Source organism: Callorhinus ursinus, unplaced genomic scaffold (assembly GCF_003265705.2).
Source record: "Callorhinus ursinus isolate GAN/ISIS: 27379988/994484 unplaced genomic scaffold, GSC_fseal_2.0 scaffold84, whole genome shotgun sequence".
In the NCBI taxonomy this organism is placed as follows: Eukaryota; Metazoa; Chordata; class Mammalia; order Carnivora; family Otariidae; genus Callorhinus; species Callorhinus ursinus.
In genome coordinates, this window is record NW_027397146.1 from 3,443,224 (window position 1) to 3,469,898 (window position 26,675).

At 56.0% G+C, this 26,675-nt stretch overlaps 2 protein-coding genes across 3 annotated transcripts in view; both read right to left on the minus strand.

Moving 5' to 3' along the window:
• Window positions 1-1,068: 1,068 nt before the first annotated feature.
• IRAK1 (interleukin 1 receptor associated kinase 1) lies at window positions 1,069-9,977 on the minus strand. Its single transcript, XM_025862923.2, has 14 exons — window positions 9,755-9,977; window positions 9,504-9,671; window positions 9,248-9,379; window positions 9,026-9,129; window positions 8,650-8,838; window positions 8,349-8,413; window positions 8,088-8,202; window positions 7,214-7,332; window positions 6,565-6,772; window positions 6,096-6,161; window positions 4,273-4,509; window positions 3,180-3,615; window positions 2,615-2,758; window positions 1,069-2,096 (listed from the first exon to the last, which is right to left on the minus strand). Exons 1-14 carry the CDS (start codon window positions 9,888-9,890, stop codon window positions 2,035-2,037), a joined length of 2,181 nt encoding a protein of 726 aa, XP_025718708.1. The 5' UTR covers window positions 9,891-9,977; the 3' UTR covers window positions 1,069-2,034.
• An 11,049-nt stretch (window positions 9,978-21,026) lies between these two features.
• Window positions 21,027-26,675, minus strand: part of MECP2 (methyl-CpG binding protein 2) — a 54,067-nt gene continuing 48,418 nt past the window's right edge. The window contains exons 1-3 of one of the 2 annotated variants that reach the window (XM_073887937.1): window positions 23,608-23,688; window positions 22,192-22,246; window positions 21,027-22,082 (exon numbers count right to left, since the gene is read on the minus strand). In XM_073887937.1, the coding sequence (XP_073744038.1) occupies window positions 21,160-21,954 (795 nt within the window). In that variant the 5' untranslated portion in view covers window positions 21,955-22,082; window positions 22,192-22,246; window positions 23,608-23,688 and the 3' untranslated portion in view covers window positions 21,027-21,159. Of the gene's footprint in view, window positions 22,247-23,607; window positions 23,959-26,675 lie in introns of those variants that run through there. The other variant, XM_025862924.2, reaches the window with a different exon arrangement.

Here is a 26,675-nt window from a genome sequence, read left to right on the forward strand (position 1 = left end):
GTGAGGGCCCTGATGCCAAAACCAGACGGACATTACCAGAAAACTGCAGGTCAATATCCCTCACGAACATAGATGCAAAAATTCCCAGGAGATATTAGCAATGGTGAAAGACAGAATGAAAGAGTATTTTGCGCCCAAGTTTGAGGACAAGGTAAGGGTGTCCATTTTCACCACTTCTATACAACACTGACTAGAGGCCCTAACCAGTGCAGTAAGGCAAGAAAGAGAAAGGCATAGAGATTGGAAAAGAAGTGGTAACTACCTTTACTTCCAGAAGAAATGATGGGGTACATAGACTATTCCAAGATGTCTACCCCCCCCAAAAAAACCCACTAGAGCTTGGTCCGTTCCTTGATTTTGGCACCAAAAAATGAAACAAAACAAAAACCTACTAGAGCTAATAAATGAATTTACATAATGCAAAGCCGTTATTAAAAACTCAATTGCAGGGGCGCCTGGGTGGCTCAGTTAAGCGTCTGCCTTTGGCTGAGGTCATGATCCCGGGGTCCTGGGATCGAGCCCCACATTGGGCTCCCTGCTCAGTGGGGAGCCTGCTTCTCCCTCTCCCACTCCCCCTGCTCATGCTCTCTCTCCCTCTCTGAGATGGGTAAAATCTTTAAAAATAAATAAAGTTTAAAAAGCTGAGCTGCATTTCCAGAAACTATCACTGATCAATTAGACAATGAAATAAAGGGGCACCTGGGTGGTTCAGTCAGTTGAGTGTCGGACTCTTGGTTTTGGCTCAGGTCATGATCTCAGGATCGGGAGACGGAGCCTCGAGTCGGGCTCAGGCGCTGGACACAGAGCCTGCTTGAGATTCTCTCTCTTTCTCTCCTTCTGCCTCCCCCAACCCCAAAGGAAAGAAAATGAAATAAAGATACCATTTACAACAGCATCAAAACCATAAAAAATACATGGGTGTGGAAAGGAGGGCCTCTGGAGGATTTGTTTAGTGGGGTGTGGGGCAGCGTGTTTGATGTTGGGGTTGGAGTTAGGAACCCCGAGATGAAAAGCATCGGAAAGACTCGAGCCTTGCAGTGCAACAAACTCCGAGAGTACAGCCAGAGGTTGAGACGTAAGCTTTTATTCCTCCTGGACAACTTGGACTTCAGCAACGCCTAGCTTCATGGGGCATGTAGTGTGACTCATGGTCGCAGATACATCATCGTAAGCCTGTGCTACTTTCCAGGACAATTACATGAAACCTGACTTGCTTTTAAAAATGTGAGTCCGATTTTCTTCTTCCTCCCTCTTTGCCTTGCTTCCAACTCCCCACCTTCCTGGGGCTTCTCGCTGTCTGGGTAACACAAGGTTTGGGCCTAGCCCAGCCTTGGGTAGTGGCCCCTCTGTCACCGTCAGTGCCTGGCCCTGAGTGAGACCAAGCCAGTGGCCTCTGGAGCCTGACCTGGCTTGGCACCTGTCGGAGGGCACACCCAGGGGTGGCCTGGCCAGCAGGCCATCACGTTAGGCTTCGCTCCCGGGTCCCTGGTGCAGCCTGCAGGCACGGGCCTGATGAGAGGGCACTGCCGGGCTCTCTGGGGTGTCTCGTGCGTGAACTGAACCACAGAACAGCCACACCTTCCTTTTTCAAGTTACAAGAGGCTGGGAGGGCCCCAGGCCTCATATGCTCTGTTCTACAGAGCGGCCTCTTTTCCCTGGGGCTTCAGCCAAGTCCAAAGAGAAGACCTAAGGGCTGCCCTGGCCCAGGTCTTAGGGGAGCCAGCTCCCTGCTCCATCCTACTGGACCGGCCACCCCGCTCACCTCTCCTCCCCGACAATAACGGCTTTCCTGTCCCCCAAATGCTGGAACGAAGGCAGGCCTCTGAGACAGCTTCTAGCAGCTGGCCGGGGGCGCTCAGAGCCTGGCCTGTGCCCATACCCCTAGAGCAGCTGGGGCCACCACCTGCTCTCCCCTGTGCGGAGGAGGCCCCCATCCCCCACCGCCCACAGGCTGCTGAGGATTCGAGAGCCATGAGAACTTCCGACTATGAGAACTTTGACTTCCAGGTTTGGGGAATATGCCAGGCGAACAGATCAGCTCTGAAATTCATCACTCTCTTCGGGCCCCTGCCTGTTCTGGTGTTCCACAGCGAAGCCTGCAGGAGGAAGAAATACCAGTTAGTAAGCGGGGGAGGCTCCCCAGCTGCCAGAAGCCCTGGCTCAAGGGCTGGACTGTGCTGCCATCTCAGGTCCTGGGCATTCCCTGGAATTAGGGGTTTCAAATGGCACCTGGAAGGGGAAGTACCTGCTGGAGCTTTGTATGTTCTGGAAGCAATGGGGGGGGGGGCTGGCACCCCCAGGCTAAGGGAAGGTGTTGCTGTCAGGAGGAGGTGAAGGAGCTCACACAAGGCCTTGTCCAGAACACACAACTTCCCGGGGGAGGCGTCGGGGGCAGGCTGGGCTTCTAGCCATCGTCAAGAGGGGTGGCCTGCCTTTGAGCTGTCCCACGCCCTCAGGGAGCAGGGGCCTTGTCCATGCCCGATGGGAACAAACACTGTGCTGTTCGGGGCTGGCATGAGGAAGCATGCCCGAGCGGCCCTGGAGGCCGGCCATCCAGCTGCAGAGCGCACAGCCGAGCCCTGTCCCTTGAGTGTGGGGCCAGTCCCAGGGGTACCTGGGAGGGAGCTTGATGACAGCAGCTGCAGGCTGTCCAGGACCCCATCCTCATACAAGGCCAGCTTCTGCACCATCTTCTGTCGGGCCGGGTTGATGACGATCCGCGGCGGCCGCGATGAGGCGGAGCTGCTCACAAGCGATCCTGGGGCAGAGAGAGCACCCTCTCAGCTGCCGGGGCCACGGTCCCTGGGCACTCCTCAGTGACGCCGCTGGCCTCACGGGTCTTCCCAGCCCCCAGCTTAGCTCCCTGCCCCTTTGGGACAGAAGTCCTCCGTGCCGTCTCTGAAGGAAGGGCCTGGAAGGGGCCATGCCGTCGCCCGGGCTCCCGGCTAGGCCAGGAACCCAGTCCTGAATAAAGCCTTCCTTGTTCCCGGCTTTCAGGAAGTGAGCTCCTGGCCCCTTCTCACCCACCTGGAGGGCAGGGCCTGGAGCTTGCTAAGGACGGAATGAGATTAAGAGCAGGCCCCCGGTTCTCTCCTCCCAGAAGGCTGGGGGCAACGAGTATGGGGACTGTCACCAAAAGAGGCCCCCGGTCCCTCTTCTGGGCACCTGTCCCCAGCTACCTTCCATAGCTGTCAGCTGGGGCCCTGGGCCACTCCCCCAGCTCGACTCTTGGGTGGCGCCCCCTTGAGTACAGCCGGCCTGCCCAAGGGCTGCTGGGGCCCACACGGTGGCCCCCTGCCCGGGGCTGCCTGGCCAGGCCAGGCCTGGGGGGCAGCTCGGGCTCAGGTGCCAGGAATGCAGGGCAGCAGACAGCCCGGACACACTCTCGTCACTCTCCACGGGCTGGTTGGGGCCTTTCTGGAGCCACTCTGGAGCCTGGGCTGGTGCTCCTGAGGGAACCGCCAGGGGTTGCAGTGGGCTGGCACCACGTGGGGCACTGCCAGTGAGGGAAATGTAGGAGTTTTCCTGTGGGGAAGAGGGGCCTCGGCTGGCAGCCTCTGGCTGCAGGGCTGGTCCTGCCACGGCCGCCTGCAGCTTCTCCAGACTCTCATACACCTGTGAGGAGAGAGGGGGCTCTCAGGGGGAGTGGGCCAGGCTGGGCCGCTCCCCAGCTCCACGGGCAGGCCACGACTGGCCACTCAGACCACTCACAGCCGTGACGTCAGAGGGCCCTGCCCCAGAACACCGTGGTCGTACCACAGGGCTGCTCCAGGTCATCTGTGGCCAGGCTTGGGGCCTGGGCCCCTGGACGCCGCAGAGACCACGAAGCTGGGAAAGCTCTGTCCCTTGCTTTTTTATCCCTGTCACAGGGAATGCTGAGAAGTCACGGCCACTAAAATGAAGGGCTGTCTTCTGGAAAGCAAATCTCAGTGCCCTACTGCCCTCAAATGGGGCCTCTCCGTTCTCACCCGTCAGGGGAAAAGAGGTGAGGGCCAGGCAGCTGCGGCGGCACAGTGCACCCAGAAGGGGGCGCAGGAAAAGCCCTTTGCTTCTCTCTCTCTACCAGTGGGCTTCAGCAGGAGGCTCCAGCCACCCTAAGCAGAACTGAAGGGCAAGCTAAAAATGTTTGGAGACTGTCTCCAGAAAGAGGTCTGGCAGGTGCCATGGGCAGCACCTGGAATGCGGGGTTTCTGATAGGCTACCACCTGCCATGGGCAGCCAGAGTCTCGACCGCTTTCCGTCCCTACCGGCCTCCCTCCTGCCCAGGGCTACCTGGGTCATGGGGGGTCTCCTCTTGGCCCGGCGGTGCAGGCAGCAGCAAGCCAGCTGGCCCAGGGCCAGGCCCAGCTCAGGTGGGCATGGCCCAGGCCTGGGGTCCAGGTGCTTCTTACAGATCTGGGTGGCAATTGGGGCAGCCCAGGCATCTGTGGCCAGACCTGCTTGGAGTGTGGTCTGGGTGCTTTTCAAAGCCACCCCGGCCTCCTCAGCCTCTTCTTCAACGAGGTCTTTCTGTGGGACAGATAATATGAGCGTGGCCACCAGTTGGGGGGGGGGGATGCCTTCAGCCCCATTCCCCAGGCTCCCATCACTGACTCCTGTGGTCTTTCTTGAGATTTATTAAGCACCCATTGTGTGCCCAGCACAGCCCCAAGGTCCTAGGGATCCAGTGACAGAGCACCCCAGGCCCACCCTCATAGAACTGACTTCCTGCTGTGGGAGAGACAACAACAAGCCTCTAAACCAACCGAAAACTTCGACAGACAGGCCCATGGGGCTTCTGACCAGGGCCTGAGCAAATAGCACTTGGAAGCTGGGATCTGAAGGCACAAATTAGCCAGAGGTCAGAGCCGAGGAGGAAAGGGAGCACCCCACAGAGAGGGACCTAGGGGTGCAAACAGAACTGGAGGCCGTCTTTGGTTTTGAGATGGGAATGACCAGGAGGAAGCACCTGGGTCGGGGGGTGGCCTTTGAGGCAGAAGGAAAGGTTCAAACCAAGGCCCTGGGGCAGGCAGCGGGAAGCTAGCTGAGTTTGACGGACAGGGGGAAGGTTGGTGGTAGCAGGACCTGGGGAGTTGTGGCCATGTTAAGGGATTGGGCCTTCACCCCAAGCACAGTGAGAAGGCAAAGGGGCTTCCACAATCTCTTTTTTTGTTTTTCAAGGATCGCTTTGGCCGTGGCATGGAGAACAAATAGGAAGGGTCCAAAGAAGCCCAAAGAAAGATCCCTGAGGGGTCTGGCCCACTGCCCTGGGGCAGCTATGACAACGTGGAGAGCAACCTGAGTTGGGTTGGCTCTACACAGAGAGCCAACAGGACGTGCTGACGGATGTAGAAGGTGAAGGAAGGAGGGCTCCTGGCTGGCTCCCTGATTCTAGCCTGACCCACCGAGACTTGGTAATGGACAGAAACCACCCCAGGCCAGGAACAGGAGCAGCAAGAGGTATACCAGTTGTAAAACGTAAAGAACAAACGTGACTGAATGCGTTCTGGGCCCGAGAAGACTCTGAGCACTGAGCACGGCACATGTATGATGTCTGTTCACATGTGGGGAAGCGGGCCCAGCAAGGACCACTGGTCAAACTGGGACTAGAACCCATGCCTCCTGTCTCAGCCCACAGTGAGGCAAAGAGAATCCAAGGGGTGGGGGCAGCTTCGCCACAACCTGGCGCGCTCGTCTACGGCGCGCCCGATTTCCCACCACAGCCTCTCCCAGGGCCCCGTGTTCTGTTTTCCACAGTAGCTTCTGGTCCCAGAGCACTGGCACTGCCTTGCTGGGACGACCCCTTCCCCGCTCCCGGCCCAGGTGCCACGTCTAGAAAGGCCCCTAGCATCTGCAGAAGAAAGACAGGTTTTTCCTCAGCAAGGTCAAGGGAAGCCGTTTGGAGCCCTGCCTACTTTCAAAGATGAGTCAGCAGTAGCAGAGGCTGGCTTCTGTGGGGCACTGCATTCCAGATCATTCCACCCTCCAGGGCTGCACCTGTTGGTTATCAGGAGTAGCGCCTCCCTGCCTGCCCGCCTGCCTCCCTGCCTCCCTCCCTCTCCCCTCTGCCTCCCTGCCTGCCTCCCTCCGTCCCTGCCCCACCTCAGGAGGCTCACCAGATACTTGGTCCCGGTACCATGCATCCTCACGGCCCTCTGGCCGGCCAGGGTCTCCAGCACTACCTGGAGAGGGCAGGACGGAGAGAGTCGCAGTGGCTGCTGGGGGCTTGGCAGGGACGGCCATATGACACGGGGCTTGTGGGGTGGAGAGGGCCCAAAGAAGCCGCTAAGGCTGACGGGGGCACGGCCCTCGGACGGGCAGATGAGGGCAGGCTATGGGACTGACGCTTCAGCGGTCTGGAGGGCCCACTGGAGGAAAAGGACCGCAAAACTGCACATATGAAATGAGATGCAGGGCCCCCACGGGAGGAGCCCAGGCCAAGTAGAGAGGGGCTCTGGAGCTGAGGCTCCCGTTAGCTTCCTGCCAGATTGACCTCTGGTCTCATATGGAATTATCCAGGCCCTCCTGCCTTTGCTTGGCCACAGCTCCCCGACCCCTGAGCCAGCAAAGGGGCCAGGGGCTCACCACGCCGAAGCTGAAGGTATCCGTGTCCACGGCCAGTCTCCCTGTCTTGACGTACTCCTCAGGCAGGTAGGCCAGGGTGCCACGCACGGTCCGCGTCCGGGCCACCGTGCTGCTCTGGCCGGGACTGGCCCCTGCAAAACGGCTGAGACGGGCCAGGCCAAAGTCTCCCAGTTTGGGCATCAGTCTCTCATCCAGAAGGACGTTGGAACTTGGGGAGGGAAGGAGCGGTGTCAGGTCGGCCCTGGCCCGCTCTGCACCCGACCCTCGCCTGGCCCCGACAGCCCTGGACTCAGGGTGGGCCAGCTACCTGGGGGCTCCCTCACATGCTTCGGTCCCTGCTTACCAGTTGGGGGGGCATCCTTGGCTTCTGCTTCCACACCTGTCCCATGCCAGGTACTCAAGTGACCCAGGGTCCCCAGCTCTGATGTCCCAGGCCTCAGGGCTCCACCCCGTCCCTCACCTCAGCCTCAAGCAGGAGAGGGCAGGCCTATTCTCATGGGGGACGCCCAGAGCAGGGCTCCTCGGGGCTCGGAGAGCAAGTACCACTGCTGCCTACTGACAGAAGGTTTGGGAGCATCACTCCCCTACCGCAGACTCTATCCTTACAGCGCTTAGAGGCCCCAGAGGCCCGTGTCCCCCCCCCCCTCACCTTTTCACGTCTCCATGGATGAGGCTGGGGCTGTCCTGGTGTAAAAACTGAATCGCCCGTGCTGTGCCCAGAAGGATGTTCAGTCGCTGAGGCCAGGAGAGAGGGGGGCAGGCCTGGCTCTGGAGTGGCAGAGGAAGCAAAGGGGCTGGGAGGGCCACGGTTCCTTCACCCCTAACTCTCCCTCCACCTGTCACTGTGGGTTCTAGACAAACCGCTTCACTCTCTGGGCCTCAGTTTCCTCTTCTGGAAAATGAGGAGCAAAATCTGCATGAGATACTTCACAAGAAGGTGGAGACTAAGCTATTCCACTGCTTTGTAAAGCATGCGGAACGTGCTTCCCAGAGTCATCATGAAATGGGGCGCTCCTCAGTGCTTGGAGCTCCTTCCTTCTCTCTGGGGCCATCGGGATGTTGTCGGAGGCATTCTCCCCAGCTCCCCCAGCACAGCATGCCTGTCCTGAGAGCGCAAGTGCCCTGTGTGCCGTCAGCCCTTGCGTCTTGTGGGTGCGTGGCTAGAGGAGGGTCAGCTGCAGGTCCAGATGGCGCAGTTTACTGCCCACTGCCTCCTATTCTCAAGGGCCATGCTGATAAGACCCTTCAGCTAGTCTGCTTGCAAGAGGAAGGGGCGTGAGTTGGGGCACCGAGTCAATAACCCCCTTTTTAGAAGCAGCTTGAGCCAGGCTCCCAGGCACGCAGGAACAGCCGGGGAGGGGCCACGGGAAAGGGGGCCAGGGAAGACGGCAGCCCACCTTGGGCCAAAGCCTGAGCCCGGGCCCTGCCCGCTGGTGGGACCCGCTCACAGAGCCTGAGAGCTTCAGCCAGGTGCTGGGAGGGCTTGTGGGGCCAGGGAAGCGTGCCAGGCCAGGGACGGCTACCTGGGAGTGGAGGCGGTCTTCCAGAGAGCCATTGGGCAGGAAGCCATAGACGAGGCAGTAGAAGCCACTCTGAGCACAGTAGCCAGCGAAGTCCACGATGTTTGGGTGACGAAACCTGCTTGCAAGAGGGGGACCTGAGTGCTTTCCATTTGGCCATTGAGGGGGTGGGCTCTGGGGGCCTGAGGGAGCCAGGTGCCACACTTTGTGGTCCTGGAGGCCAACGGGGCCCTGACCCGGTTCTCCCTCTGCCCCCAGACTCACCGTGACAGTTGCCCCACTTCGGTCAGGAAGCTCTGCTTCACTGTGGTCCACTCCAGGTCGGCCCCCTGCAGCCCCCAAGGAAAATGAGGGCGGGGAGGCAGCATGAAGCTCTTGCAGCCAAGGCCTGATGACCGCTCTCACTGCCACCTGTCCTGGGCCCAGAACCACCAAGGGGCTGGGGACCTCAAACCGGGGAATCAGAGGGCTGAACGAGGTACATGGGGGAGCATGGGAGAAGCACCAGACAAGTGAGGGTCTGCTGACAACCTGCCAGGGCCTTTGCAGGGAAGGCTACACCCACCTCCTTCAGCCTCTTCACAGCATACAGGGTGTTCCTCATCACCGCCCGGTACACACACCCGAAGCCACCCTCCCCGATCTTCAGCTCTTCTGAGAAGTTGTGGGTGCCCTGGGAGATCTCGCTGAGGGGCCAGCAGAATGGAGAGGGCTGGGCTCCCTGCAGAAGGGACACTGGGCTCTCTGGGTTAGGCTGTGGGCAGAGATCCTGGATCAGGTGAGGTCCTCTGTCTTCCCCTCTGCCTAAAAGTCACAAGCGCCCCCTATCCCACTGCCTCCTGGCTGGCCCTACTGGGCGGGCTGGGGTGCCCAGGTGTACCAAAGGCTACATTTTTTTGCTCCTTGTCTTGAATCTTTTCCTGGGGGCAGGACCCACCTACCTTGGTAGAGGAAGGGGCTGGATATGGTGGTGGTGGCTGTAGGGCAGCAGGGCTTGGGACAGGACTGAGCTCAGCCCCGGAATGGGTCTGGGAGCCTGGAAAAGCTTCATAAAGATACCAGTGAGAGGCAGGCCGAGACCGACGGCATGGTTTATGGCAGTGGCCATGGTCAAGGTGGCCCTTTCCAAAGGTCCATCAAGCCCAACACCCGGGTTCTCTTACCTGGGGAGGGGAGTGTGGAGGCTGACGTCTGCGACTTCCGGGGGCGGGGGACCTCAGCCTCACAGGGTGCAGGGGGGCTGCTGGGCCTCGGGGTGCTGGTGCTGGGGGGCAGAAGAGGGGCGGGAGGGTGCCCTGGGACACCAGGAAAGAAAAGGGCGGTTAGGCCCAGGCGGGGGTGGGGTGGGGTGGGGGTGGGGGGTGGGCGGGGAGGGGCCCCGTAAGAGGCCCCGCACCCAGCCCGGGGTCCCGCGCTCACAGGCCGTGATGATGTCCCGAGCGCGGAGCAACTGCAGGTGCGTGAGGATGCTCACGAGGTCGGCCACGCGGGCGTTGCGGTTGATCCAGGGCCACAGGACGCTGGCCGTGCGCTGTCCGGAGCGCTCGCACAGCCGTAGCTCGGTCTGGTCGCGCACGATCAGGGCGGCTGCGGGGCGGGAGGCGTCAGGCCTGGGCGCCCGGGGCCCGCGCGCCCTCCGCCCCAGCGTCCCCCCGCCCGCCGCCACCCACCGAACTGGCACCAGTCGGCGGGCTCCAGGGCGTCCATCACTTTGTAGAAGCGGCACATGACCCAGGGCGGCACCTCGTACAAGAAGTGCTGGGCGCCGGGGGCCGCGGGGTCCCCCGGGCCCGGCCCACCGGCCATGGCCGCCGCCGCCGCCCCCGGGCCAGGGCCTCTTGGGGCCTCTCGAGGCCGGGGCGGGCGCGGGCCTTGGCCGGCCGGGTCCGCGGACACTGACTCACTTCCCCTTTAAGCCGGCCTCGTGCAGCGCCCGGCGGGGCGGAAGGGGCGGGGTCCGAGCCCGCCGCCATCTTGCCCGCCGCCGCCGCCGCCGCCGCCGCCTCCGCCGCCGCGACCCTCGGCCACACGGGGGCGCGGCGCGCGGTCTCTCCCCGCTAAGGCCGCGCCCCTTGGTCCGGTTGGGCGGTGAGGCGAGCTTCTCAGAGGAGGGGCCGCCTGAGTGGGGCTCTGAGCGATGGAGGAGAGCGGTTCCGAGCACTGGGACAAAGGGCATGGCAAGGCCCGGGACATTCCAGAAAGGGCTAGAGCTGGGCCTTGTGAGCGTCACTGGGAGGTCCCCTTACGAACTTTTGGCTTCATTCGGGAGGCAGCAGAGAGTCGTCAGAGATCCCAGGCAGGGCAGGGTCAGATGTGGGTCACACAGAGGACCCCCGCTGCGTCCTATCCGCTGGCCGTGAGGCTGGGTGCAGGGAGAACGATCTGGAAGCTTGTACAGCAGGCTGCCCCAGCTCGGAGCGTTGTTGCCCACTTCCTCCGCCCTGCATCCCATCTTTTCCACTCCTTCAGGAACCTGCTCCAGCAATTATTTGCTCTTTGCAGTGTTTGCAACTTTTCCTTCTTTGGTGGCTTCTTCCCACTAGCACATAAAACGTGTTTATGTCTCTTAAAAACAGGCCTTCAGCTTCTGCTGTGCCTCCTCCCTCTTGTTGCCATGCTCCTGGCTCACTTGGCACTCCCCCCTGTGAGGATGGCAGAGTCCAGCCTCTCCCGGGCACAGGCTCGGTTCCTACCCTGTCTGATGTCTTCACATTAGTCCGTCTTGCCCATTCCCACAGTGCTCTGCGGCTACTGCTTTCTTTGGATTCTCTGGTGCTCCTCCATTCCAGCAGCCCCTATTTTGTGGTCATTTCCCTGAACATCTCTGGAGTCCATTTCTTCCCCAGGCACCCTGCTCTCGCGACTCCCTCCTACCCTGAGGACCCTAGGCCCCTCTGGGCAGAGCTGCCTGCAGCCGCTACTGTGCTTGGCATCTGGGGCGTGTCCTGTGTGAGCGTCTGTCCTCGTTTGCCTCCCGCTCTAGATGGGGGAAGGCAAGCAGCAACAGTGCCTGCTCTTTTGTTTCTCCAGTTGGATGAGTGCTTGCCCGGCAACAGGTCTCCTTCCCTCACCACCCGCCCCCCTCGATCCTGACCCCAGAGGGCTCCCCATCAGGCTGTCCCCCCAAGATGGGCCTCCATGGGAGCCTCTCTCCCCAGAAGTCACAGCCATCGCCAGCCACACCCTGGGCCCCAGTGCTTTCTCATGGGGACAGCCTTTACAAAGACTACCAACTCCGGTCCGGGAAATTATCATGCACACACACACACTAAGCCCTAAAGGAACAGCAAATTTGTCCTCCTTGTTCACTGCTGGACAGCGGCTCCCAGGACAGGCCTGGCACATGAGACATGCTCAATACACACAGGTCGAATTTCAACCCTTTGTTTTAACCTTCAAGGCCAGGACATTCGAGTGCACCTTCTAGCAGCGTGTGCCCACATTCATTTGCATGTGAAGCTGGACTCTGAGCAGTTGTTCCCTCCAGCCCAGCAACAGCCTCGTGAGAACAGCTGTGGCGGGGGGGGGGCAGGCAGCTCCTGAGTGCCAAGTTTGCAAAAGGTCTGCAAGCCCCACAGTGATGACAGCGCCCCCTTTGGGCAGGGGGCCAGGTCAGCAGAGGCCACGGGAAGGTCTCAGGCTGTAGGCACAGGAGCCAGAGCTTGGGGATGGCAGCTGGTTTCCAAAAGCACCTGGACAGAGGAGGCACCCCTGCCATGGCCCTCAGGAGCAGGGGACTTGTGCGGCTGTGCAAAAGGGCTGCAGCCCACTTGCCTCTGGACCTGGGGCTCAGCGGGCCGACCCGTGCCAGGTCCTTCCCAGCCTGCCACCCCAGAGCTTCCCATCACACGCTGGAGCAGTGTGCCTAGAAAGTGTAGCCTTGGAACCCAAGGGGAGGCAGTGTATGGAGCAGGCTGGTCTTTCCTCCCAAGGCAGTCCTGAAAGCGGCTGGCTATTTGGGTTCAGGGACAGCCAGACGGAATCAGGAAACATAGCACCATGCTGTCCTGTGAGCTGTCTGATAATGAAAGCCCAGACCTTGAGTCACTTTCACAGAGAGATTTATCGAGAATGCTAACAGCACAGGATACAGTACTTCCCAACAAAAGGTGCAAACGCGTCACTTAGAAAGGCATGCTGAGTATTCTTTGCTTTCACACGTATTAAAAAACTTACAAAAATAAAATAAAACTGCGTGCTGCCCATCTTTTCAAATAGTAAAAGAACCTTATGAAAAAATCACTTGATTTTACAACAAAAGACACAAACGGACATTTTTATGTAAATTTATAAGGCAAACTCTTTATATAATAAAAAGGTTACAGGGATTCAGGGGGGGGGGGGTGTTTTTGAAACGTATACAGGTACATTCAGACAGGTTTACTGAAATGGTACAAATTTCCTTAATAAATTGCCTTTTGTTTTTAAATATATCAGTGCTTTCAGTCATTTGGCTATACACAAAGAACCTTTTTTTTGAACACTACAAAAAAGCAATCAATATTTTTTGTTTTTAAAACGACCTACTTATTTTCTAAAGTAATTGTCCCAAAACACAAAAACTGAAGGTGAATGTGATGGAGGGCTTTGGAGACATCTCTAGCCAAGTCTGTCCTGGGCTGCTCCCTGTTCCACACACACCTCTCTCCCACCCTCGCCGGGCTTCCGAGCTGGAGCTCCTCTGTCTAGGGTGTCCAGTGTCACTGTGACTCAGGAGGGGGAAGCCACCCTGCCTGGTTCTTCCTGATACTAAACCCATGTGCAAATAGTCATGACAGTCAGCATTGTCTTCGCCTTTGGGGGGGGGGGGCTGGGTGCTAGGGGAGCACACATCTGTCCCTGTTCCGTGAGCCCAAAACAATGTCCGTTGGGGGTAATGGCTTTTCTCAGAAGGATCTGGTTTTGCCAGGGGAAGGGAAGTGGGGTTTCTCATGCCCAAATTTTGCTGGGGATCAGATGACAGCAAAGAAAGTGCACCCCCTCCACCATCGTCATATCACCCAGGACGGTGAAAAATCTAGAGGTCACATTAGTGTTGTATACTCTGGGACTGGGTGGGATGTGATGGGGGTGTCCTGAACAGTAATGCCTACCACCTAGCCTGTCCAGGAAGAGCTGCATCAGGTGGAGAGTGGCCAATCTGCCCTGTCAACATACAACTGACCTGTGGCCACAGTGGAGGTCTCCAGGGAGATGACCACCCTTATTCTGAGCTATGCTCCTCAGGCCTGCCCTATCCTCCTTCCACTGAGGCAAGGTCGGCTCTGCTCACACCCCTCCTGTCTCCCTTGGAAGGAACATCAACCTCGTCTGTCCTTAAAAATAATGATGATGCTAATAATCTCAGGGGGGAAAAAGGCAACAGAATCCACTGGGTGGAACAAAACCTGGTTTTGCTCTGACTTTGAAAATGGCAACACATCAGCTATTTGGTCCGTTGGCTTAGGCTTAACTTCTTTGGGTGGCATCTGGCTGATCTGGGCAGGGGTCATCTCTTCGGATCTCCCCTCCTGGGGAAAAAGGACAGCCCCTCTCATCTTGGTCACCATCCCCTCCCCTCCAAATTCTTTTGTTTGTAAAGAAAAGGTGTCTAGAAGCATTTGTCTCTGGAACAATTACTTTAAACATGGTTACAATACAGACTTCAGTTCAAACACAGAAGAGATTTACTTAGCAAATTTCCTTTCACCCACCAAAAATTACACAAATATAAGCCTCAACACCACAGTTAAGAGGACCAGTAGAGAGAATCTCATGTTTGGAACACAAAAGGAGAAATAAAAACCAAACCAAACCCAAACAGAAAAATCCCAGAAAAACGATGGAAGGATGAGGGAGAAGGGGAGGAGAGCAAACACAGCACACGTTACAGTGTCCGGGTACACGGGAGCCCAGCGCGAGGAACGGGCTCGGCACACATTGAGTAACAGTCCTGGTGATATTTGGTCATATATTCATCAACTACTGACTCTGGAGCGGCCGTTATTGATTGAAGCAGTGACAAATCAAACGGAAAAGGAGGCCTTGGTAGCAAGGGAAGGAGCAGGCTTCAAGTTCTGCAAGCCTTTTGCACTCCACCGTCCAGCTCCCCAGAAACACTCAACTGGGTGGGCCCTGCTCCGTCCAGGCGGGCGAGAGGTCACTGGGTGAGGCTAAGTTGGGCGCTGATTTCAGATTTCAGTCAGAAAGCACGCACGTGGACACACGTGGACACCCACCTGTTAGTGGCAAACATCAGCAGCAACGGCCTCCTCGCCTCCTCTGCCCCCATCCCAGGCTGGGTGGGAAAGGACGTCGTGACCCACTGCTAATACTGAACGCAGGCTGGAGCGGGCCCCAGACTGGGCCCAGAGGCTGCCCCAGCCCAGGTCCTCCGAGGGCCCCACAGGTAGCCTGGCCACCCAGAGGGCTTATGAGTGTTTCTCTTTTGGTTCAGGCCTCAGAAGAAGTAATGATGCAGGGAGGGAAGCTTTTGGCCCTGGTGATTATAATGCTCTCTGCTTTGGAAGAACAAGTTTCTGGGTTGTTGTTGTTTTCTTTTTTTTTTTTTTGGTGTTTTTTTTAATTACTTAAAAAAACGATCAAAAAGAACTGTTACGGCTAAACTCTCTAGCAGATATTGCTCATTAAGAATTACAAAAGCAAATGCAGTTACTCGTAGGATGGGGGAGAAGAGACAGGGATGTTTCTGGAGTCTTGCTACCTCCTAGAGGGGACCCAGTGGACTCTCATATGTGGTTCTGGGGTCCCTGGTGTCTACCTGGTGCAGCTCACACATTCAGAGATGTGACAGGCCTCCCATCTGCCCTCCAGCCTCAGCAAAGTGGAAGCCCTACTGGTGGGGAGGCCTGTTGAGCTGACTCTCCATACGTGATCACTCTGACTGGGTCACTGGGAGGGCTGGGGGTGGGGTCAGGCCATCCCCTCCCTCCTGGACTCGAGCTGCCCCACCCAGAGGTCGAAGGGGGCCAGGTGGTACCAACTACATTCCAGACCTTGCCAGCCAGGGCAAGGAAGCACTCCTACACCCACCCGTTGAAGTGAACTGTCTTGCACCAGCATCCTGGGACCTCTCTCACAAGCATGGGAGACAGTGCAAAACCCGGATGCTGCCTGGAGCCTCCTTCGCTTGGCACAGGGAAGCCCTTGAAAGAAGCGAGGAAAGACCATGGATCTGCTTGGACAGAAGAAGTGACCAGCAGACAGATTTGTAGTTTTTTTTGTTTTTTGTTTTTTGTGTTTTTTTTTGTTTTGTTTTTTTTTTTTTTAATTTTCCCTTGTCCTATGCTATGGTTATCAGAAATATTGTAATTAAGCAACAGGTATAATTTTAACAGATCTTTTGTGTGTGTGTCTGTGTGTGTGGAGCCACAAGCAAAATGAGTGTATAATTGTGCAATATACAGATATATATATATAAAAATTCAACTGCTGTGTGTCTAGTTGGTGCATTAAATAAAAGGGACAGAAAAACTAAAACCAAAGCTAAAAAGCAAAACAAAAGCCGAGGATAGAGGAGACCAAGCAGGCCTATGCGTATAGTCTATAAGATATTGGATATAATCAGGGTCACCAGGAAGAACACCTTTGTCACTGGACACACAAACACTGAAGGGAGAGGGACTACCAGTGAGCAGGAGCCAAACCTCTTGGCCTTTTCATCTCATTGTCTCTCGCTGCTGAGGACCTGAGAAAAGGTAAGCTTGAAGGGGGGCTAGGGGAGCAAAGGCAATTTGCAAGTTTCCCTAATGCTCTCAAACACAAAGGCCGGACTTCCCTCTGGAAGGGTCTCGGCTCTGCCCGGTACTTGTTCTTGTGCCTGCCCTCCCTCTGGCCCAGGGGCTCTCGCTGGTGAGGGGCGAGGGGGACACACACCACAGGGAGTGTTCAGGCCTCTGTCTTCACCTCTGCATGCAGAAGGGAGCACCACTTCACCTAGACCCTGGGCCCCAAGGACAGCAGAGAGGGGGAATGTCCTCAGGGAACAGGCAGAGGCCAAAGGGGAGACCTCACCCTCACCTTCCTAGTTGCCTGGACCCTAGTTAGAACTTCCTTTTTCCCGAAAAAATCAGCACTTGGGGAACATCCTGTCGAGATGAGAAAGGAACAAGAAACAGGTGGTGCTGGGTGGTGAGAACGTCGCAGGCCTTTGGACTCACTGGTGACACTCTGCTTCCCACACCAAGCGCTGGGCTCCTACAGCTTTGGGACCAGGCAGGACAGGGGGCTCCCCAATGCGAAGATGGCCCCGAGTCTCAGATCCAGCAGCTTCAGGCTGGATTCCCCTTTTCCTGTAGCACTCACATGTCAGGCCAAGCTCCAAATATTTTCATATCAGCACTTTTGCAAAAGCTTGCTCTTATTCATTCAGCAACATTGAAATGTAATTTTCTGCCAAATGTTTTCTAGATTTTCCTTCTGAATTGTTGAGAATGGGTTTCAGTGTTCACTTTCTTTCCCCTTTAATATGTAACTTTAGACCCTGGGGGAGGCAGTATGCTAGCGATATATAACAGACTATGCCTTTTCTAAAGATTGATACAGCATCTAAAAGAGAAAGACGCAAAAATGGAGACTCGACAAACCCCTCCAGAGTGGACGAGTTTACTGGCGGAGAGAGCGAAGGTGGGGCCCTTACAGAGAACAGAGTAAGATCAGGAACGCGACATGGTGGGGCCGCAGGGGCCCAGGAGCAGGGGCTCTACCACCGGCTGGGCGACGCTGCCATGCTTGCCCCCGCCGCCCCCCTCCCCCCCCCATGAGCCAAGACTCCGGGAACAGGGCTCTAAACACAGCTTGCTTCCTGAGGTCTGGGCCACCAGTCCTAAAATCTGTGCGTGACTCACATTAGGAAACAATTCGGGGCGACACTGGCTAGGAAAGGATGCGCAAAAGGCTTCTCCAAGAACCAGCACCTGTGACCTTCCCTGGCTCCGTCAGCCCAGAGAGCCAGGTGCAAATGCTCCGGAAAGGGGGCACAGAGCTCAGCTGCTAGGCTCCACTTGGGCTCTGCAAGATCCAGTCGGCCCCCCTTGGTGAGTTCACTTCATACCTGTTGCCCCCTCCTGCGCTTCAGTTGCTTACTAAGTTACTTCAATCCAGAGGTCCTGTCAGCTAAAGAAACACCTTTCCCACCAAACATGGCAGTTTGTTTCAGGTTAGTACCTTCTTTCATCATCCCTGTCAGGTCAATGAAAAGCTGCGCGGAGGAGCAGGTGACAACCTGGGGCTGCTCTGGGTCCTGGTGCCGTTTGTGGCCTCTAGCCTGGAATGGTGCCCCTGAACAGACTGTTGCCCGCACCTGCACGGGGTCTCAGGAGTAGAAGCCAGGTGCCAGCTGTGGCCAGTGTCCCTGGGCCACCACCACGGCTTTCACCTTCCAGGGAGTTGAGGGGGCTGAGGTCCTCGGGTCGTTTGGCACTGATGGACTGGGGAACAGGGCATTTCTAGGTGTCACCTGTGCCTTCTGATAAGGGGAATACAGCAGCAGCAGAAGGGAGCTGTCTTAGAGCCTGGCTGTGGCTCGGTGCCCTGGTTCACTACAGTGTCAAGGCCAGCGGTTCCACTGGTTAGGGCAGGCCCACCAATGGGCAGGGCAGGGCAGAGCTGGGCTGGGCATTGTAGGAGGAGCTCAAAGACATAACAGCATTCTGTCGGGAGAGGAGGTAGTAACTAACAACTAGAACGAGGGTGGGGGAGGCTGAAAGTGACTGTGACCTAGCCCTACAAACAGGTGTCTGAAAGCTGTCAGTTAATTTCTGTATTCTTCACACAGTCCCTAAAAGATGCCCCCAATCTTCATGATGTTCAAGCACACACAAAATCGAGGTCACACCCCCAACTGGGCTGGACACGGCTGGTGAGAATCCCATAGCCTGGCTTTCCCTCCAACCTCCTGTCAACCTGACCCAGGACAGGGGCGGTATGGGAGCTGCAGGGCCCCTGCCTGCCAGGGCGACAAACCACCAAGGTGACCTGCTTAATGGTGACTTACTTGTGATGCCTTTATTAGGTGAAGAAGAGGGAATGTGGGAGAAGGAGAGAAAACCCTAAGGAGCCTCAGGGGCTGCCTGCAGCTTTGGAACTGTAAGGAGAAGCAGCTCCTTAAGGGGAGCGAGAGGGCTGCAGGTCAGGCCGGGCCGAAAGAAAATGAAACTTGAATTGCTGTGCTCTCAACCACCAATGCCCAGTCACCCCTGAATGGTCACGGGCGAAAGGGGGGCATGGTGGGCCCCGCACTCCTCTTCCCAGGACCAGATGGTACTGAGCTGATGGAGAGGCCAGCTCTTGACACTGGTTCCGGGAGTCACATTCCACTGGACTAAGTGTAATGCATAAAAAGCTAACCGACCAAAATGGACGGTGTCTCCACGACAAACTGGCCAGACGCTATACTTGCGTGGACAGGCATCCTTTGTGGGTGCCAGGAGTGCGAGGCCACTTCGGAGTCAGGAGCCTTATGTCCTTGAAGGAAGAGGGATCCTGAAGGACCTGCCCTGTCCTCCGACCCCCCTTCCCTTCCTGGGGAGGAGTCAGAAGTGAAGCCCAGAGGGTCAACAGCAGAGGGGGTCTGGTTGTGGGACTTGCTTTTGCAGCATAAGGAAATGGGTACAAAAATGCTACAAAGGCCAACTATGATTCTGCAAACAGAATGGGGGCAAACTCCCTTGCTTCTAACCATTCCGGAAGAGACAAATGCGTTTTTTTTTTAAGCTACTGATTGGAACTGTCAACTATGGTTCCTGATCACTAAGGACTGGCAAGGAAGTGCTAGACGGTTTTTAGGATGTTTCACTCCTTCATGGTTACACTGCAGTAAGGAAGCCAGGGGACAATAACTGAAATACACGAGACAACACGCACTTGACAGTTCATGGCAGCAGCTCGCATGGGACGTGCTTGTGGGTGTTTCTGGAAGCATAAGACTGCTGTCTCATTTGCTACTTTGATAAGGTACTTCTCAGTTGGACAGATTTAGATATAAGAGACATCTCTGTAAACACAGAAAAGGATATACCAATATGATGAAGATATGCAGCTAGATAAGGACTTCCTGAACACAGAATGAAAGGATGGGGTCCTAAATGGAGATTGATCAATGAACACCCATAGCAAAGCCAAGCCTCTCGGCCCCCACACCATTCCCCTGGCATAGATGTGGAGATGTGTGATATGCCGGCCCCACCCGGTCTCCAGCAAGCAAAAGCCAGACATTTTCCATAAGAAAAGAACTCATGGTTAACTTAAGGGAGGAGCAGAGGGGCCAGGGGCCTAGGCACTGGTCCAGCTCAGGTCTGGGGCATCTGCATTTCTTCCCACCTGCTGCCTCGTTGCACCACACTGTGCTAGCTGGGCCTGGCCAAGGCCAAGGTCAGAGCCAGACTACTTGATGACTACGGCAGGCCATGGGGGCCTCTGCGCTACCCTCAGCTCCCAAGTCCAAATCTGTCCAACTTCTCCTGCCTGCTTCTCTCGAGTAGGTTGAGAAGGCCCAGAATCAGGGTCTGACCAGGGAAGGGAGCTCCCTAAGAGAACAGGATATTGCTGCTCTCTTGCCCCTCAGAGAGGCCAAGTTGCTAGGGCCAGGTGGACTCAGCAGAGCCCGGGGCTTCTTCAGGGCTCAGAATGGGGGTGTGGCTAGGGCTAGGGCTGGCAGTGGGAAGGCCAAGGGCAGGGTGAAATCTGGGGGCCTGAGCTGACCAGCATCAGCTCAGGTAAAGCTGGGAACTGTGGGTGCCTGGTACAGAAGGGATGAACGAGGAGGGGAAGAAATGAAAGGATGAATGAAAGAAGGCAGAAATGGAAGGACAGAAGAGAAACCAATCAGGAAGTCCTTATAAAATTGCAGCAAACACTTAGAGTTTCGGAGCTTCGTGGGAACCCTATGTGCTGAGCCCACTTTAAAACAAGCGCAGGTATATACAGATCCAGGTAGTTCTAAACACCGTCATGTCTGGTGGCTTGAGGGACAAAGTGTCACCAATTCAAGCCAGTTTGCTCTCAGAGCATGTTTGTTTTGAAGTGGGAACATGAAGACTCAATAGTGCAAATAGTTCTAAGCTGTCCCTAAAGGAGTAGAATTGGAAAGTTTTGGAAGAACATTTTCCCCTCCTTCCCCCTTGGCCCCCCAACCTGTGCACTAGGCCTCTACCTACCAGTCACAGACTGCTCTGAGCGACTAGGAATTCCATCGGCCCCACTGCTCTCTGCCACCCGGAGGAGCCCAGGAGCCCAGGGCCAGCCTGCCTGCGCCTCATCCTGCTGCTTCCACGGCCTCTCTCTCTCTCTCTCTAGCGCCACCCACTGGATAACGGCCCCGGGCTGTCCTCTCACCTGGTCACCTGACTCAGGCCAGTCTACACCCAGCAGCTCAAAGGACTGACTCCCTCCTAGCCATGCCAGAACTGGAGCGGACAGGTGCTACCTCCCTGTCCTGTGAAATGTCCTAGTCGGTTTTGGATTGGGGCTGGTGTGGGGCCAGATTTGTGCCACCATGGGTGAGATCACACAGGCTGTAGCCACTGGCCATCTCTGTCTTTTTCTCTAAAGAATCCAACTGTCTCTCCTGCCTCACACCTCCTTGTCCCAATGTGGGTGGGGATGGGGGAGGTGGGGGAGCTGGAGGGTGGGGGTGGCGCAGGGTGGGGGGAGAGGAGAGCGGAGACTGGGGCACCAATGGCACTCTCTGTCCCTAATGACCACATGGGGGGGCGTGGGGGGGAGGTCTGGGTGGGAGGGGAGGTGCAGGCATACCCTAAGAAGCCTGGTCAACAGCTTGTCTGGTCAGTAGTATCTGCAGCAAGCCTTGTTGAAGGAGCCTAGTTTAGAAAAGTGCAAAGCTACTTCTGGCCCTGGTTAGGTCTTCAACCTGACTGTGCTTGTCGGTAAGAAAAACATCCCAATGCTCCAACTACTCCCACCCTGAAGCCACGAAACTCTAAGTTTACTGAAAGAAAAAAAAATATTTTTTATTTCAGTTAATCGGGAAGCTTTGTCAGAGCCCTACCCATAAGGAGAAGAGACAACAGCTGCCTTTATTCTTGTTGGTTTGCTTTGCAATCCGCTCTGTGTAAAGTCAGCTAACTCTCTCGGTCACGGGCGTCCGGCTGTCCACAGGCTCCTCTCTGTTTGGCCTTGGCATGGAGGATGAAACAATGTCTTTGCGCTCTCCCTCCCCTCGGTGTTTGTACTTGTCTGCGGCCGTGGCGGCGGTCGCGACCGTGGGCTGAGTCTTAGCTGGCTCCTTGGGGCAGCCGTCGCTCTCCAGCGAGCCTCCTCTCGCCATCTTCTCCTCTTTGCAGACGCCGCTGCTCAAGTCCTGGGGCTCAGGGGGGCTGGCGGGGTCCTCGGAGCTCTGGGGCTCGGGTGGGGGCGGGGGTGGGGGTGGAAGCAGCGGCGCGGGTGCCTTCGGGGGCTCTGAGTGGTGGTGATGGTGGTGGTGCTCCTTCTTGGGGGGTGAGGAGGCGCTGCCGCTGCGCCCCTTGGGGCTGCTCTCCTTGCTTTTCCGCCCGGGGCTCTTGCAGGTCTTCAGTCCCTTCCCACTCTTCTCGCCGAGGGTGGACACCAGCAGGGGCTTCACCACCTCCTTCACCTCGATGCTGACGGTCTCCCGGGTCTTGCGCTTCTTGATGGGGAGCACGGTCTCCTGCACGGACCGGATGGAAGACTCCTTCACTGCTTTCTTCTTGGCCTCTGCGGCAGCGGCTGCCACCACACTGCCCGGCTTTCGGCCCCGCTTCTTGGGAATGGCCTGGGGGTCGGCCTCGGCTTTTCGCTTCCTGCCAGGGCGTTTGATAACCATGACCTGGGCTGACGTGGTGGCCCCGCCGCCCCCTTCGGCCTTGCTCCCCGGTGAAGCTTGAAAAGGCATCTTGACGAGCAGCTTCCCGGGACTTTTCTCCAGGACCCTTTTCACCTGCACACCCTCTGATGCTGCTGCCTTGGGTCTCGCAGTGCCGCTCCCTTTGGGGCGTCCCCGACCTCTGCCAGTTCCTGGAGCTTTGGGAGATTTGGGCTTCTTAGGTGGTTTCTGCTCTCGCCGGGAGGGGCTCCCTCTCCCAGTTACCGTGAAGTCAAAATCATTAGGGTCCAGGGAGGTGTCGCCTACCTTTTCGAAGTACGCAATCAACTCCACTTTAGAGCGAAAGGCTTTTCCCTGGGGACTGTGGGAAAAAATGGAGAGACACAAAGAACGATTAGAAGCTTCCACGCTAATGTACAAAGATGGGGCAGAGCAGAAGGTGGTGAACTCTGGGACAGGACGTTCTGCAACTGACCTGCCTGATGATACCACTGAATGAGAGTCACAGTAGAGAAAAGCCAAAACAGGCTAAAACTAGAGGGGCACGGCCACAGCCACACGTGAAGCAGTCGGGTTGCTGGGCGGCGGTGGCGGGCACCTAGAGGGTGTGCTCGCTCCAGTGACAGCCGTTGCCCGGATGCCCCTGAGGGTCCGCCTACCACCAAGGCCCCTCCTCTGGCCCCCAAAGGGCCTGGCCTGGGGACCCTCTTGAGCCATCAGGATGGGGGGCCCATTCTGCTGGCTGGTGCCTGGGCCCACTCAGGAAGTAGAGCACTCCTCTGTCTGAACCTGGGCATGCTGCTTAGCCTCTCTGGGATCGGTTTCCTCATCTGTCAATAGGATAATGCTTTGCTCACCCTTGTCAGAGTTGTTGGAATCAAACGAGGTTGTCTGCAAATGTCCTTCCAAAACTGTTAACCTTTTCTGGATCATCTAAGGGCCAGAACTAAAATGTACTTATTCAGTCCTCCTCTGAAGCTCTGGCTTGGAAGTTACTCTGTTTGAACAGAAAATGCCCAACGACCAGCCCAAAGCTGGACAAATGCACCAATGACAGCTGGAAAGGCATGTGTCTTTCCCGAGGCCCTGTCAGAGAGCCCAACCTTTCCCAACATGATTCACAGAGTGGACTGAGCCCTATGAATTCCTACTTCTTCTGGGTCATGAAGCCATGTCACAGAATAACTCACAGAAAGGAGTTTTAACTGGTTTTGAGAAGAGCCCCTCAGCTGGATGTTTTCCAGCGGGTATAATGGGAGGAACCCAGAGAGCTCTGCTTGCCTTCCAAGCGCAGGCCACGACACATGGCAGGTCCTGTGGCCTCTGGGCCCAGCCTGGGCAGGGCCTTGTGTCCTGTTTCCCAGGTGACCTCTCCTGGTCTCCTCACTGTGGCCCTGGGTAGGCCCTACTGCTATGCTACCTCCAGACAACACCTGAAGGGCTGGTGGAGTAAAATCACACTCTGCTATACCCTGTGTACATCTCACTCACGGCAGTGACCTCTGTACACAGTCATTTCCAAACATACCTGGTGGGGTCTGCAAGTGGTCTACCAAAGCCCTCCCAACCCAAGGTGGGGTTATGCACACACATTTTCCTGATCAACAAGTAACAAAGAGCCGCCACTCTAAAGGATTCCCATTAGTTTCTTAGCACCTGTCCCCAACCTCCTGCCCACCCAGCCTTCCCTGCTCTGTAGAGACAGGAGTTGCCCTTACTTACTTGATCAAATACACATCATACTTCCCAGCGGAGCGGCCAGATTTCCTTTGCTTAAGCTTTCGGGTCCAACCTTCAGGCAGAGTGGGGTCATCATACATGGGTCCCCGGTCACGAATGATGGAGCGCCGCTGTTTGGGGGAGGCAGAAGCTTCTGGGACAGCTGGGGCTGAGCCTGACCCTTCTGAGGTCTCTGCTTTGCCTGCCTCTGCTGGTTCAGCAGAGTGGTGAGCCGGTGGTTGCAGGGGCTCATGCTTGCCCTCTTTGTCTTCTTTCTTATCCTTCTTCACCTTTTTAAACTTCAGGGGTTTGTCCTTGAGGCCCTGGAGATCCTGGTCTTCTGACTTTTCTTCCCTGAAGTGTTAAATAAGTATGTAAGTATCACAGGAACACACTGATTTGTAGAAAAAGTGAGCAATGGCAGGTTTGGGGCACCCCAGCACAGGTAGGGCTCTGAGAGACAGGGCTGCCCCGCCAATGCTCACCCAGATTTTGATGCCTTTCCCCTACCTGTCCTGTGACCACTCTGACTCCTTCTGTCCCAAGTCCCATTCCTCTAACATACAGGAGAGTGAGCGGCCTGTACAGGTGGTATTTTTCTGGGCAGAAACACCATGTGGCTTCTTAGTGCAGTGTCTTGGAAGAGGCCACTTTATAAGCTGTGCCCGAGAGCCTCTAGGCTTGATGGCTAACAAGAGGCCCTTGACTGCTGGAGAGGGAGCTGCCCACCCAAAATGTGGGCAGGGCTACTCTTCATGAAGACCTGGCTTGGGCATTACTATAGGTTCTGTATTTTAAGTTTTCTCAAATGTGTATTTGATAAAAACCAGTCATGGGGCACAATACAACTTACTGACAGTAACAGAGCCTAGCACTACCCTCTTGGGGAGGTGGTGCACAGCACAGTGCTGTGGAAAGAACATGCAGGTTTTGAACCAGCCAACCTGAGCTCAAATCCTGACTTTGCAATTTCTAAACATGGGCCCGAGCAAGTGACCTCAACGTCCCGTGTCTTAGTTTCCTCATCTTGACAATAGGTACCAACACCCCAGAGGGAGAAAAGTCACAATGGCACTATAAAACACTGGCCAACTCGGGCAACCAGAAACTGCTGCCCAGGGTTCTGGGAGTGAGAAGAGAAGCCATCCCAGGTCTGGTAAACTTTTATCACCAGACATTCCCTTACAACACATGACCACCTCAGACTCAACCAATGGAAGGGAAGAGCAAGGAGTGCAAAGGTGCAGAAGAGCACCCTCCCCATTCCAGGGCAGGCGCCTCCCCATTCTTTCACACTGACAGAGCAGCTCCTTCCCTATATTTTGGCTCCACCTGGTAGGGTCCCTTCCTTGTGTACATCGGAAATGATCACCATGACGCCCTGGACCCTGGAATCAGAGTCTGGCCATGATGTTCTTGGGGCAGGGCTAAGAGGGCAGAAACAACCCGGGGGAGGCTTGGAATCGGCCATCTGCTGGTCTCTCGGTGATTCATTCTAGAAAAGAATAGTATCTCAGCCCTAGAACTGTCCTGTCCCACAAGGCTCGTGTCAGCACTGGTCACTACCTCACGGCCGGTCTACCCCAAGCAACCTCTCCCTTGTTCAGACTGTGGAGATTCCAATGAAGGCACTGTGGTGTGCACTGGTAACCAGACTCAAATGACGTGGGTAAGCTGCCAAAGGTGGGTTTGTATCAGGACACACTTGGCACCATGAAGACAGGCCTTTTCTAAACAGCTCGGGTCAGGGGTCGAGAGACAGGCTTGCCCCTGAGTTCCTCCCTATCCTGGGTTGTCCTCTAGCAGTTCAGGGCTTTAAGCACGGCTGCCAGGGTCACCCTGATCCAGCCCATGGCCCATAGGAGATCTTTTCTTGCTGTAAAGTGAGGGTCTCTAATCTGTTGCAGCACAGAGCATAGTTTTCAATCCTCGCAGTCTTAGCTCCTCAGCAGGAAATGAGGAAGAATCCTGGGAAGCTAGGTGTGGCCTGTGACCTGCATGCCCCCATCACAGAGGGGAAAAGGGGAGCTTGCCAGTGGCAGAGTGGCAGATGGACTGGAACGACCACTTCCACACAGTCCACCACAAGGGCACTGCTGAAGGCCAGGGCTGCTCCCTGGAACCTGGATAGTCCTGGAGTCAGAGGACAACACTGCACCCATGGGAAAGGTCTGGCTTCTTCAGAATGCTCATTTATATTCCCCAAATGGCTTAATCACCATGAGGTCAAGTACAAAACTACATGCCCTGGCAATGCATCTTATATATATAAACAAGGGTATCAATGCCATCAAAAGCAATCCCTTCTAGAACTCTACCCTAAAGAGGCACCCCCCAAAATGCAAAACAACAGGTGTATGATGTTATTTGTAATGGCATTATTTTTCCTGCCCCAATACTGCAGACAACTCAGAGAGCTGCCAGCAAGGACATGCGGAATGAATGGACGACACTACGCCTATAGCATGGAGAGCCATGCAGCTGAAGAGAGCTGTCAAAGAGCACCTCTGGATCTCCTATGGATCGTAGGCTGCCTTTTATGTGAGAAACAAGGAAAGAAGTGCTTCCTAGTCCCAGGGTGGGTGGGAATGAGGTAAAGTATAGGCGCGAGACAAAACCCCTCTGAATCATGTAAAAGTTTACATAACCAAAATGAAAACAAAAATAAGTGATAACAAAACGTTACTATATTGAATGCAAACACAAACACATGAATTTAACTGTATATCAAATTGATACCATACCACAGAGAAAAGATTTATTTCAAATATCTCTGACCACAGTGCTCTGGCACATCCTTGGTGGGACATATTCTAAGGCCTAATACGGCACCCCAGGGGCAGGGAACGCACCCAATGTCCACAGAGGGAGCCAGGCTGGTCCTGGGAGAAGTGGGTGGTTGTGGTTCTCCAGTGGCCTGTGGGGGCAGAAAAGCAGGAGAGTGCTTGGACGGAGAAAGGGAAAGTCAAAGGACACAGTTGCTGGTCTGGCCGAAAGGGCTCCTTGCACTAGGTGACACTGTGACAAGGCGAGTGTCCAAAAGAACAAACTGACTGGAACACAATGAGGGA